The following is a 13746-nucleotide window of genomic DNA, read 5'->3' on the forward strand; positions in this document are numbered from 1 at the left end:
CTGTGAAGTGCCACAGGCTCCCCTCATTCCATAGCCAGCTGTCTTACAACTGGCTACTGATGCTATTGGAAAGTACTTGCCTTTTTGTACTTGTAAACAGTGAACTTCCATTTTTGTATCCTGATCCTTTTCTGCTCCTTGACCTGGTAGCTTCTGACACTCTTACTTAATGATCAGCTGTCCTGCTGATATTAATCCTGCTGATTTTTTATCCCCTAGTGCTGGAGACAAAGTGTACAGGGATGGCTGAATGGGAAACAAGGGACAGTGATGTCTGCAGAGACAGTGCGATACAGACAGTAACAGGCACAGAAACTTGTACAGTTTTGTGGGCTTCTGTAGCCAGACAGATGCAATTACTTTTGGAAACAGAAGTTTGGAATTGCCTCCACATTCAACAACAATTTTACTGGAGTAGCTAACATTAAATTCAGCTTTTTACCTTAAGTGTAAATTGGAAAGAAAACTGATGTTTTCTGAGCATCTCTGGTGTTTTCAACACTGCATGAGTAATCCTCATACGATAAAATATGGTTTGAACTTTTGGTCAGGCATCACAGATGCTGCTTTTAAAGTTGGATGGGCCATATATCTGCCTCTCTGTATGAGGAGTTGTGTTTTTCATAGCCTGGGTTATTTCTCTGTTCTAAGAAACTTTGTTTTGGCACACCCATAATTTTCAGTACTGCGTGTGGTTGTGGTTTTGCTCCAGCCTGGGAACAAAGCCTGGACTTTGCTATGAGTGGTTTACCACCAGCGTCATATCTGAAATCTTAGCCTTCCCTGTGGCTAAATGAAACTGGAGGATCCACGCAGACAGGCAGAGGATCTCTACTCTGACCAGCAATTACAAATGAGACCTTTGCTGGATGTGATGATCAATAGGAGTGTGTGGGAGGAGGTAACAGCAAGAGGTGAACACGCAGTACTGGAGGCAAGCAATGTGATAGGGAGATCAGAGCCTTTTTATTGCCTCAGACAGAATGCTGCTGTTGAAAATTACTTGTTAAACCATACTCCTTTTGTTCCCTTGAAAAAATGCCTGCCTGCTTGGAAAAATACATGCCTGGACCTGTTTAATTTGTCTTTAAACAACTTTCTTTGTGTATGTGTTCACATTGTATTGCCTTTTGAAGCTGTTCCTAGCTCTACTTCCTAGCTTCCCTACAAATGACAAGCAGTTAAGAGTTTACTAACAAGCTGGGAGAGTTTTGTTAACAAGGTTTTCCAGTGTCCTCCCTCTCCAAACAATCCTCCCTTCACCTAAGGAAACAGAGCCCAGTTCTTGCAGGGACAAACAAGAACATCCTTATAGCTACTTCAGAGCCATGAGCTTGAAGTGGAGCCTCCTCACAGGCAGACCCAGCTCGCTGCCTCCTCGTCCCAACAACCAGATGGCAAGATGTCTCATGCCAGCAAACTGCTGCCCAGTGACCCTGTTTCACCCAGCCTTGGCCCAGAGGAGGCGGGAGAAGGCTGAGCAGTGTCCTTCATCTTGCATGCTCTTCTTGGCATGCCACTGTTTTCCTTAAGAGGAACAGCTGCCTCTGTCACCACCATGGCCATGAGGCCTGGGCAAGCTTGACCTGCCAGGATCTTTTCAGTGAGAGTATTCATGGACATGAGGCCGCTGGGCTTGCAGAACCAAAAGTCAGTGGGGAGGTCTGAATGACATGTGTTCACTGATGCTGGGTCTCCTTTTGGCAACTGCAATTTTTCTCTTCAAAACGGAGGTGGCCTCATTTCACACTCAGGGTGTATGATGCTCCCCAAGAACCTGATCAGTGGTATGATATTTGACCTCAAGCACCATTCACAGTTCTGCTTGATGTATTAGCTGTTACTTCTATCCTGGGCCTTTTGGTGCTGCTTCTTACCTTGCTCTCGGTGGCCCTGAGCCCCTGCCCACACTGTTGGTTCCCACCTGTCCTTATTCAAGATTCACATCCTCATCATCTTGTTGCTCATCATCACTATCTACCATCCCCCCTCCCCCCCCACTCCTTCAGGCTAATCCTCCCACATGGCTCTTCCTTCCAGCACGTTGTGTTTTTCCTTAGCCCACAGCGTACTTACTCTCCCTCCTGTCAGATCCCTGTGTCCACTTCCTAGCCCGGTCTCCCTACTCTGCAAGCCCAACTTCCACTTTCACCTCTGTGTGTCCAGTGCCCACCCTTTCCCTCAGTCATCCCAGCCCCCGGGGGCGAGGGAATAGTTTCCCACTCTCCTCACAGACCCCGGCCGCAGGGAGTGCGGACAGGGTGCGGCTGTGCCGGCCGCCTTCCCCTCGGTCGCCCTCAGAGATGGATCCGCTGTTTGGCCCGACGGCCAGGGACGGCCGGCGCTTTGGGGCGGCGAGTGGGGCGGTCGGGAGGTGGGGGGCGCGGAGCCCGGCCGTGCCGTGCCGTGCCGTGCCGACACTCGGGGCGCGGCGGCGGTGGGCGCTGACGCACGGCGGGGCGGGCGCGGCGCTATAAAGGCGGCGGCGGCGGCGGCGGGGCGGCAGCACCATGGAGAGCTGCCGGGCGCTGGCGCTGTGCGCCGTGGCGGCCGCGCTGCTGCTGGGCGCCCGCGGGCACGGATCGGCCCCGCCGCGCCGCGCCCGCGACCTGGGAGCGCCCGGCGGCGGCGGCGCCTCCCGGGAGAAGGAGCTGGTGCGGCGGGGGCCGGGGCCGGGCGGTGGGCGCCGGCGGGGCGGGCGCGATCTGACGGCGGCTCTGTGGTCTCTCGGCAGATCGAGGCGCTGCAGGAGGTGCTGGAGAAGCTCAAAAGCAAGAGGGGACCGCTGTACGAGAAGAAGTTCGGGCAGGTGCCCATGGTGAGTGTCCCGACGGGACGGGTCGGGACGGGACCGGGAAGGGAACAAAAAGGAAGGGGAAGGGAGCAGAGCGGAATGAGGCGGGACGGGACAGAATGGTCAAGGGACGGGAAGGGACGGAATGGGGAAGGAATAGAATGGGGACCGAATATGGGGACGGGACGGGAATGGGATAAAATGGGGACGAGAATGGGGAAGGGAAGGTGCGGGAAGGTGCGGGAAGGTGCGGGAAGGTGCGGGAAGGTGCGGGAAGGGAAGGGAAGGGAAGGGAAGGTGCGGGAAGGTGCGGGAAGGTGCGGGAAGGGAAGGGAAGGGAAGGGAAGGGAAGGGAAGGGAAGGGAAGGGAAGGGAAGGGAAGGGAAGGGAAGGGAAGGGAAGGGAAGGGAAGGGAAGGGAAGGGAAGGGAAGGGAAGGGAAGGGAAGGGAAGGGAAGGGAAGGAATGGGGAAGGGAAGGGAAGGGAAGGGAAGGGAAGGGAAGGGAAGGGAAGGGAAGGGAAGGGAAGGGAAGGGAAGGGAAGGGAAGGGAAGGGAAGGGAAGGGAAGGGAAGGGAAGGGAAGGGAAGGGAAGGGAAGGGACAGAATGGTGGTGATCTAGGGACTAGGCTGGACGGCACGGGACGGGACGGCACTGGGCGGCCGCTGGTGGCGGTCCCACTCACCGCCGGCCGCTGCCCGCAGTGCGATGCAGGGGAGCAGTGCGCCGTGAGGAAAGGGGCTCGCATCGGGAAGCTCTGCGACTGCCCTCGTGGGACGTCGTGCAATTCCTTCCTCCTCAAGTGCCTGTAAACAGAGGCGCCCCGGGACAAGCCTCCGGAAGCGCAGGCACTGACGTCTGGCCGCGACGTGCAGGCGACTTCCCGCAGCTCCTCCGCCCGAGAAACGCAGCGAGAAGCCCCCACGTCGCCCGTGTAACGCCGTCCGTGACATCCGACATCCGTGGAGCTGTTTTCTTTCTCTCCCCCGCCCCACCCCGTCCTCTCCCTCCCCTCCCACCGCGCTTGTTTTTGTCTGTCCAGGAAAATCCCGGGCCGTGCCTTGGGAGTAGACGTGCCGGTCCCGGGAGCTGTAGTGCCGTCCCAGTAGTGCCAAGCCGTGTCGGGAAGCAGTACTGGCGCCCCGTGCCCTGCCCCGGGCTGTCCGGCTCCTTCCTCGGGCGGAGCCATCCGCCCACTGTCAGCTGGAGGAGCCGAGGCCAGGGCGTTCCCCTGGGATGGTTGGGGTAGCGGGGGAGGCGGGATGCGGGTGTGTCCCCAAAGCGCCCCTCTCTCTTGCCTCCCCGCTGAGAGGACGCCGCTGGGCACAGCCCAGAGCGAGCAGCCTGCAGCCCTCGGTGGGGTCCACCCGCACCGCCGGCCTCAGGCCAAATCCAGCTGTGCTCACCCTGTGCTGTGGAAAGTCCGGCATGAGACACCGGTGGTGTGCAGGGGTCCGGCACTAGCCTGGCTGGGGTGGGGCTGGGGGGAAATCGGTTGTTTTACCAGGGCCACCACGGAGAGAAAGTTGTCTGGATTCGTTGCAAACCACCTGGGGATATCCTAATCACCTAGACCAAACCGCTCACGTTTCTACAATGAACTGATGTATATAAATATGTCTGTCCTCCACAGGCACACTGTGTATTTCAGCAAACTCATAATGTGTTTTAATCCTTTGTTTGTCTCTGTTAATAAAGTCAGTGTTCTGATGATGGTATTTTGGGTGTTTTAATTCACACATGGGAATCCCTAGCACTCAGAGGGAGAGGCTAAAGGTAGGTATCTGCAAAACTACTGCAAGTATTACTGTGTGCCTTATCCAGGGTATCAGCCAGGTCAGGACAGGACTGGAAACCAAGGTTCGTGTGTTCTGGTGCTGCTCAGCTGACATCTGCTCCCTCTCCACGGACACCCAGAAGGACTGCTACAAACACAGAGGCTTAGGACCTCAGGTTTTTCTTTGGGAGAGGACAGGGTGTATCCTGGCTGCAGAGACTTGTGTGGGGGGACAGTGTATAGGGGGCAACCACCATAAGCTGGTTCATCTGTGTTGCTTTGTGTTTGATTCCCAGAAATGACGGATCCCTGGAGGAACTTCTTGCCTCTCCTTTGTCACAATTCATCTGTGGGTGTCTTTGCGAGAACCAGCTTTTAATTCTATCAGCATGGCGATGGGGGCTGCATGGGTCAGGACTGACACAGGGAAAAGACATACGTGGAAATTTCATATTTTATGCTGAAGAAAGCACAAATTTAGGTATTTTATGAGGAAAAGGCTTCTATAAGGCATGAAAGCAATGCTTTTTGCTTTACTTCTAAACAGGAAGAGCACATGAACAATTATGACTGAAACAGGTATGGAGAAGCTGATTTCAAAAAGAGACCCACCACTGCTAATTTTGCTAGCAATATTACCACTGTTATTATTGCAAGTATTCTAGTTGCTGGGGTTTATTGTTGTTATTAGTTATTATTTCCTAGGACTGGAATGAGCTCTTCTTAGCCCGGAGAAAGGCTAAGGGCAAAAATAAAAGGCAGCTGAAAACATCCAGAGTGTGAAGGCTGTTTTAACAGGTGGGGCCACAAGACTGAGGTGTGCTATCCATGAGCAAGGGAGTACTGGCCTGGAGGGCTGTGTATCTGGGGGAGTCAGAAGAGGAGGGTTAGATTAAGAGCCATGTGGGACTTGGTGGGAACACTGTTCAGAGAGAATCGACAGAAAGAAATGGATATGTAGTGAGCAGGGATAGAGAAATCAGAAGTAGCAGACAGCTCTGCCTGCAACTTTTGTGACCATGGGTGAGTAAGGCCTGTGGGGGAGAGGTGTGGTCGTGCTTTTGCAGAGCTAGAGCCAAGTGTCAGGTTTTGTAAACTTCTAACTGCTTCTGCATGTTTTTATGGTATTTCCCAGAGATAATGTAGAAATCCTTAATTTCTCAAGGGACAATGAAGTACTTTTTGTAGCATCTCTGTTTTGTTCCCATACAAATAATAACAAGGACTTATATTTTGGTATTTTTTATACTCTGGCTGTTTGCCAGTCCCCTCAGCACTGTGTCCAACCCCAAGTACCACAATCATCTTAATTAACTGCTTGTGCATATTGACTCCACATGCAACATTTATTGAAGGTGTATTTATACAGAATTGGATTGAAACATAAAATATTGGACTAAAGTATATCAAAAACTGTTCAGCTTAGGTGTTGATTTTATAGTTCTTGTTTTGCCTGATTATAGTACTTGAAATTATAATTGTGGTTTACTTAAAGATAAAAATTATAAATCTACAAAATTATAAATCCTAACTTAAGGAATCAGATTTTCGGGTTTACTTTCATGATCCTGACATTATGACAATACTCTCTGCAATGTTGTGTGCACTGAGGGCTCTTAGCTTTTTGATTACATACATGACCACTTACATGACATTATAGATATTTCTATTGTAAAGATTTAAAAAAAATAGAGGTGAGGAGAGAAACTTGTGCTGTAAGAGTCAGGATAAAATTGGCATTTGCGTATTTTTCACTCCTGAAATCAATTACATGAAATGACACAGTTTTTTATTTAAAATATCTCCTGATTTCACCTTATTAATACTTCCAAGATGGGCCCTACACACGTGTCCAAAACAAGAAGCACAGATTTTGAGGTTTTGTCTTGGATTTAGACATCAGAGAAGGTTGCAAGAAAGTCTGGATTCGATAACTGTGGTTCAGAATTAATGTGTTTACTGAGTATGAAGTTGAAAAACCCAGCTGCTTCAAGTTCTATTGTATTAGAAGTCAACCACAGAAAATCTGCTTGCCTCCCACCAACTTCATCTGAAGAACAAATTTTTCTTTTTGACTAGATCTTCCAGCTAGAAAGTGATGTGAAAACTGCTCCTGACAAGCTGGTTGTCAAGTCATTTCTTTCTGTGTGGTGGGTTGACCAGCAGTTTCAGCTGGCCCCACAGCCCAGGGGATCGGTGCTGTGTGCCTGGGTTACTCACCAATTTTGGAGGCTTCTGGCAGCTCCCAAGAACTTGGGTTTGGCTAAAACATTACCCTCTTTTCAGTTACTCTGCACAGGGAGACTGAAGCGCAGGGAGACACAATGAAAAAAGTCTAGCAAAAGGACTTGTTAGTTTGGGAGGGTGTTATATATAACTGCCATCTGAAATAAATAAAAATGAAATATAGTGCTAGAAATCAAGGAATCCATGCAGAAACCCCATCTCTGTCAGTAGGCCAGCCCCAATGAAGAAGCTAGTTGAACATCAAGCAGCGTTACAAAGAGGCCCAGCCAGTCTGGCCAGTTTGTCTTTCCTCCTTGCTATCTGTGGGTTTTCCCCATGTCGTACCTGCTAGCAGAGTGAGATTCTCCTTCTTCTAGAGCAAACCTCTTCCCAGAGACCACTTAGTGAAAACTCAAAGATGATCAACTTACATTGCTTATCTGCAGTCAAGTCTTCTTCAGGAGGCTCTACATAATTCTCAGGCTTGGTGTTCCTGGTGGAGGTAGGCACTGCTTTTCATCAACTGGAATTTGGAAAAGGTATGCCTATTTGTGGCAGCCCCTGTGGTTATAGATTGCACAAGTACCGAGAGGAAAACTGAGGTTCACATGAGAAGTCACAAGATTTGGAGGTAACATTGCATGGATAAAATGTATTTCACATATACTAGACAAATCCCATGACATTTTCTCCTGAGGTGGGTTTTGCTGCTTCTCAGATTCTGGGGTGGTTTTTTTGTTGTTATGGTAGGTTTGGTTTGTTCCCCCTATTTCCCCACCCCATTTCGTTCAGTACCTGCTTCTGAGTTAGCAGAGAAAATAGTTACACTCTAATCAACACTAATTGACAGGATATGTGGATGTTTTCAAGCGTTCTATATTTTGTAACTTGTATGGAATGACATGGCATCCGGCCAGTTGCTCTTCCTTGTAAGGTTTCAGTTTAACAAAAGAATTGGAGACTTTATGCCTTTCTGCTGCTGGAGGATCCACCACAGACTGGAGCTGGGCAAAAATGAAACCAGCAGAAGAACAAGAGGTGGCAGTGTTGTAATGGAATGACATTTTCAGCACACAGCTGTCTCTCATCTAAATGAGTGTGTTAGCTCAACAGTGATGAATGGGATTTTCAGGAATGGATTTTTTTTTTTTTTTCACAATAGAGCAATCTGGAACATGCAGCCACACTTTGCCTGTCTAGAGAATCTGTGACCCTTAAAACTCCCAGCAAGTCACCTTTCTTCACCACCTAGATCTAAGCCTCTAGGAGATGTGGTAACTCCCCTTGCTGGGAAGGGAGCCTGCACAAAAACAGACTCAGGAATCTGAGCAGCCGTCCTTCACCACCACCACACACTGCCCCACCCACCCTTCCAGTCCCTCATCCCATCTGTGTGAGCCCTTTTTCAGCTCAGATGTGGGCCTTCAGATTTTGGCAAGATTGTGCAGATAGCGTGTGGGACATGTCTGGAGCCCTTCCACACAGTCTGCAGTAGCAGCTGTAATGATATTGGAAACAAAAACATAAGGACTGATCAGGCATTCAAGGGTGGGTCTTTTAATTCCTCCCAAGTAAATGGCAAGTACTCTTTTGTATGTGGTCATTGACTGGATTGCAACTTGGAAATCCTGCCTATTTTGCCTGGGAGGCAGAACGTCTTTCCACTTGCAGGCACTACTGTAACAGAAAGGCCGTGACAACACAGGAGCCAGACTTAGTCCCAGAAGTACTTACTTCCCTTCTTCCAATCCCCTGTCTTGTAGGATCCTACGGGATTTGCAGAAATGATGACACCAATGCAAAGAATCAGCTGCTGGGGTTCCAGCTGTGAACCACAAATTACACTTCAGGGTCTGGCACAGAGAGAGTGGATGGTGATGAGGGCTCACTTTTATGCCTGGAAAGATAGACCCTCCTGGAAGCTGGCTAAGGCACACAGAGAACAGGGAAATGATGTGAAACAGCAGGCACAGTGTCACCAAGGGAAAGCCCTGCCTGGAAACCCAGTGGCTTTCTCTGGTGGAGTGACAAGAGAAGGGCTACAGATATCATCTATCTGGAGTTCTGTAAGGCTTTTGACACAGTCCCCCACCACATCCTCCTCTCTAAATTGGAGACAGATGGATTTGATGGGTGGTCTTCTTGGTGGATGAGGAATTGACCAGATGGTCACATCCAGAGGTAGTGGTCAACTGCCCCATGCCCAGAGGGACATCAGTTGATGTTCCCCCTCAGGTGTTCCTCAAGGGTCTGTATTGGGATCAGTACTGTTAAATGTCTTCAACAGTGACACAAACAGTGGCATCAAGTGCAAGTTTGCAGATGACACTAAACTGAGTGGTGGAGTTGACATTCCTAAAGGACAGGATGCCATCCAGACTTGCACAAGCTCAAGGGGCCCATAGAAATCTCATGAGGTTTAACAGGGCCAAGTGCCAGGTGCTGCCCCTGGATCAGGACAAACCCAGCACCAGCACAGGCTGGGGCTGTGCAGATGGAGAGCAGCCCTGTGAGAAGGATTTAGGAGTGCTGGGGGATGAGGCTGGACATGACCCAGCCATGGGCACTCCCAGCCCAGAAAGCCAAAGGTGTCCTGGCTGCATCCAAAGCAGCGTGGGCAGCAGGGGAGGGAGGGGATTCTGCTCCTCTGCTCTGCTCTGGGGAGACCCTGCCTGGAACCCTGCATCCAGCCCTGGGGTCCCAGCACAGGAAGGGCATGGAGCTGCTGGATTGAGTCCAGAGGATGGCTACAGAAAGGATCAGAGGGATGAAAGACCTCACCTAATCGCAAAGACTGAGACAGTTGGGGTTGTTCAGAGAACAGAAGGCTCCAGGAAGATCGTATTGCAGTCCTTCAATACTCGCAGGGGGCTTATAATAAAGATGGGCCCTGCTCTTGGCAGGAGCTGCTGTAATATGACAGGGGCCAGTGGTTTTAAATTGAAAGAGAGTAAATGTAAGTTAGATATAAGGAAGTAATTTTATGATGAGGGTGGCAAAAAAACGGCATAGGTGTCCTGGAGATGTGGTAGGTGACCCAACCTGGAAACACTCAAGGTCAGGTTGGACAGGGCTCTGAGCAACCTGATCTAGCTGAAGATGTCCCTGCTCATTGCAGGGAGGTATTGGACCAGACGTCCTCTAAAGGTCCCTTAAAACCCAAAGGATTGATTCTATGACTCCATAAAAAAGACATCAAACCCTATCATTCTTCACAACAAACTTATTAACTCCAGCTGGTGGTCACACTAGATGTGCTGTTTTCTTCCTTATGGAGCTGGAGCTCCAGTATGTCTGTTTGCACTGATCTGGTTAAAGTACATTTCCCCTGACTAACCTTCCAGAAAATTTAGAATTCATTAATGGCACACAATTTTCAGCTACATTCTTTTCAATTGTATCAGCTGGAAATTTATCTGCTTATTCCAAAAAGCTGGGTTGAGCAATCATGCATAGGTTCACCTTTTTTTATAGCTTTGTGTTGGTTTTGCATGGCCTGGTTTTTGGTAGAAGGGCACCACAGAGATGGCTTCTGTGAGAAGCTGCTGGAAGCTCCCACCATATCTGGCAGAGCCAGTCCCCGATGGCTCTGAAGAAAGTGGCATGGAGATTTTTCTTCTAGCCAGGGAAGAGGGTAGGGTGAGATCATGAGAGAGAAACAACATGAAGACACCAAGGTCAGTGGAGAAGGAGGGGCAGGAGGTGCTCCCGACACTGGAGCTGAGATTCCCCTGCAGCCCATGGTGAGACCATGGTGCAGCAGCTGAGCCCCTGGAGCCTGTGGGATCCAGGGGGATGCAGAGATCCACCCACAGCCCGTGGGGATCCAGAGATCCACCCACAGCCCACGGGGATCCACGGGGGATGCAGAGATCCACCCACAGCCCATGGGGATCCACAGGGGATGCAGAGATCCACCCACAGCCCGTGGAGGAGCCCCATGCTGGAGCAGGTGGGTGCCTGGAGGAGGCTGTGATCCAGTGGGAGACCCATGGAGAGAAGGGCCCTGCTCCCAGGCTGGAGCAGCCTGTCCTTGGAGGACTGCACCCTGTGGAAGAGTGCCACAGCAGTTTTGGGAGGACTGTCTGCCCCTGGGAAGGACTCACATTGCAGCAGTTTTGGAAGGAGTGCTGCTCCTGGGATTTGGAGCCACGCTGAAGAAATTCACAAGAACTGTCTCCCATGGGAAGGGACCCCATGGTCTCACAGGGGAAGGACTCCTCTCCCTGAGCACTTGAAGAAAACCCTGGGTGATGAACCGACCAAACCCCCACAGCCTGTCTCCCTGTGCTGGCAGTGGGAAGGAGGGAGGGGATGCAGGCAGGGGGTGGGGGAGCAAGAAGGAGAAAGGTGTTTTTAGGGCTTGTTTTACTTCTTAGCATTCTCCTCTGATTTTGTTAGTAATAAATTCACTCCATACCTCTAAGATGAGCCTGTTTTGCCCTTGGAGTGTTTTCTCCCAGTCCTTAGATCATGAAGCCTTCATAAATTTTTTTCTCCTCTGCCCACCAGGGGAGGGTGAGTGAGTGACTTTCGCGGATGTCTGGTATTTGGCAAGTGTCAAACCACAACGAGCCTTCAGAATAGTCATTGAGTTCACGAATATTTGAAACAAGATTTTACAAGTTTTGATTAGAGATTTGCCACTTTTTTTAAAATCATCTTTTCATGACATCTATAAGGAATTAAAGAAACCAAACCGCAAATTCAACTGAGAAATGCAATAACGAAGGATTAGACTGCTTCGGTATCTTCCAGGCCAAGACAAAGACTTCTTTGATATTGTTTAAAGCACAATTGAATCCTGGTTGTGAATTTGGGAGACACCACTGGCAGCTGTCTGCTTGCGTTTATCCATAAAACAGGAAACACTTCAGATCAAAGGGCACATCCTTGCCAGCTAGAGATCACAGGAATGAAACTAATGATGACAATAGGATGATGTGTTAAACAAAATGCAACTAAAATTAAGAATGTAATGAAAAGCATAAAGGCAAGCGAGAGACTATCACTTTTTAGGTGACATACCCATGGAGGATGCTGTACAAGCCATAGTTTTATTGTAATGTCATTTCATATTTGTATGGATGGAATAATCAGCAATCTTCATTAAGTACATCAGGGATAATATTTTTCTGCACCTGAACACAGAATTTTTGGTTTATTTAAATTGTGATACTAAACTCATCTGGAGATTAGTAGATGGCAAGCCTGTCTTTTTAAACAGCAGAATCAAGGTGGGATTAACTAATTTATTTGTATCAAAAAACAAGGGGACTTTTTTCCCCTGACAATATATTATAAACACTAGTGCAGGTACAGGATTTCCTAATGAACCAATGGAGGACAGCAAATGTAAAAGAACGTCACCTAGGATGGTGCACTGTTCCTTGCCAAAGCTGCAAGGGCTGAAATCCCTTCTTACCCATAATTTTTTGTATTCCTGATACACATTAAATGACAGGAATTTAAAATATGTCATACCCTAACTTGAGCTGATCTAGCAGGTTTTTGCATGCAGTATTTCACCTCATTATAAACACAGGGAACACTGTGGTTCAGGACACAAAACTGTTTTTTGAGTAGTTTTAATTACTTTTGATGGTAATCTTTTAAATCTACCTTCATGGGTGCATTCAGCACTCATGTTCTCATGTTATATGGGTGCATTCTCTGCATCTGATGTTCTGTAGAATATGTTTACTTTCATTTAACTCCCCTAATACAGGCTTATACATCTTTTTATATCTGTCACTTTGTGAATTCAAATTGGATTCCAATTTACCTAATTTTATTAGTATTCTTATATGGAAAAGTTATTCAAGTTAGCAAAGATGACAAAATTCTATGCAAGTAAGATACAAACCAAATGGAATATGGTTATAGTCATGTGCAAAATACTTGAACTGTCTCTTTAGTTCATAGAGAAAACCACAGAATTAAACAGAAAATGGTCATTGTATTGGAAGATTCTTGGAGAATGACTGCTTTGCAATAAGAGCATTATATAGACAATTATATACAGAATTCTGTAGGAGGATTTTAAAAAGCTGCAAATATATGCAGTTATCTAAGAACCATGTAATGTCCTAAGGTGGGAAGGAACCACAAGTCCAGCACTTGTCTCTGCACAAGCACCCCAAGAGTCACACCGTGTGCCTGAGAGCATTGTCCAAACACTTCTTGAACCAGGTCAGGTGCTGTGACCACCTCTCTGCAGAGCCTACTCTAGTGCCTGACCACTGTCTGGGTGAAGAACCTTTCCCAAATATCTAGCCTAACCGTCCTTAACGCAGCTTTGTGCCATTCCCTCAGGAATTAAACTCTGCAGTTATTGAGTAGTTTCTACAGAGAACTGTATGCAAACTCTAAGCAATTATGAATTTCTGTACAAAGTAATCCAAACAGGAAAACAAGAACAACAACACACTTCAGGGACAGTTTAGTGGCTAGAGAACTGATCTACTGGTGGTTGCATCAGTTGTTCTTTTATTTAGATGTCACTAATATACCCCAGCCAAACTGCATATTTGTCCTGGTTTGGATATATTTATGCCATTTCATTGCTATTACACTGTTTCTAGAGCTATTTCTATCACATAAATCCTTAACTGAGTAAAGCATTGGAGATCTGAAGAGCCATGGGAAACTTCCTGGCTTCTTCTGTTGAAGACATGGTGTAAACTCTGTTTTGAGAAACATCCAAGTTTCTTGGAAAGGCAGTGGTAGCTCAAAAGAAAGACTTGGGACAGAAGTTGTTCAGATTATTTGTTATCAGAATATTTCTGATGGTGTTAGAGAAAATTAACATGTGAGGTACATACAGCCGTGCTAATTACTGCCTTCCTGTCTAGGCAGTAGCCAGCAGCTATTGGAGAAACACGTATAAGACTTCAGGTTTCTGCTGTTATGCCAGGTTTGGCGTCGTGGAAGGTGCTCCAGGATGAAGT

At 48.2% G+C, this 13746-nt stretch overlaps 1 protein-coding gene across 1 annotated transcript; it reads left to right on the plus strand.

Annotated features, from left to right (window-relative positions):
• Positions 1-2489: 2489 nt before the first annotated feature.
• CARTPT (CART prepropeptide) lies at positions 2490-4503 on the plus strand. The gene is made up of 3 exons (XM_063423219.1): positions 2490-2654; positions 2735-2818; positions 3498-4503. Exons 1-3 carry the CDS (start codon positions 2511-2513, stop codon positions 3603-3605), a joined length of 336 nt encoding a protein of 111 aa, XP_063279289.1. The 5' UTR covers positions 2490-2510; the 3' UTR covers positions 3606-4503.
• Positions 4504-13746: the final 9243 nt, after the last annotated feature.

The sequence above is a fragment of the Prinia subflava genome, chromosome Z, assembly GCF_021018805.1.
Source record: "Prinia subflava isolate CZ2003 ecotype Zambia chromosome Z, Cam_Psub_1.2, whole genome shotgun sequence".
Lineage (NCBI taxonomy): Eukaryota > Metazoa > Chordata > Aves > Passeriformes > Cisticolidae > Prinia > Prinia subflava.

What these genes read in the sequence shown, in the direction of transcription:
- CARTPT (XM_063423219.1), top strand. Translation starts at nt 2,511, where the DNA reads ATGGAGAGCTGCCGGGCGCTGGCGCTGTGCGCCGTGGCGGCCGCGCTG. An exon ending in CCTCCCGGGAGAAGGAGCTG is followed by an intron (nt 2,655 to 2,734) that starts GTGCGGCGGGGG and finishes GTCTCTCGGCAG; the next exon opens with ATCGAGGCGCTGCAGGAGGT. An exon ending in AGTTCGGGCAGGTGCCCATG is followed by an intron (nt 2,819 to 3,497) that starts GTGAGTGTCCCG and finishes CGCTGCCCGCAG; the next exon opens with TGCGATGCAGGGGAGCAGTG.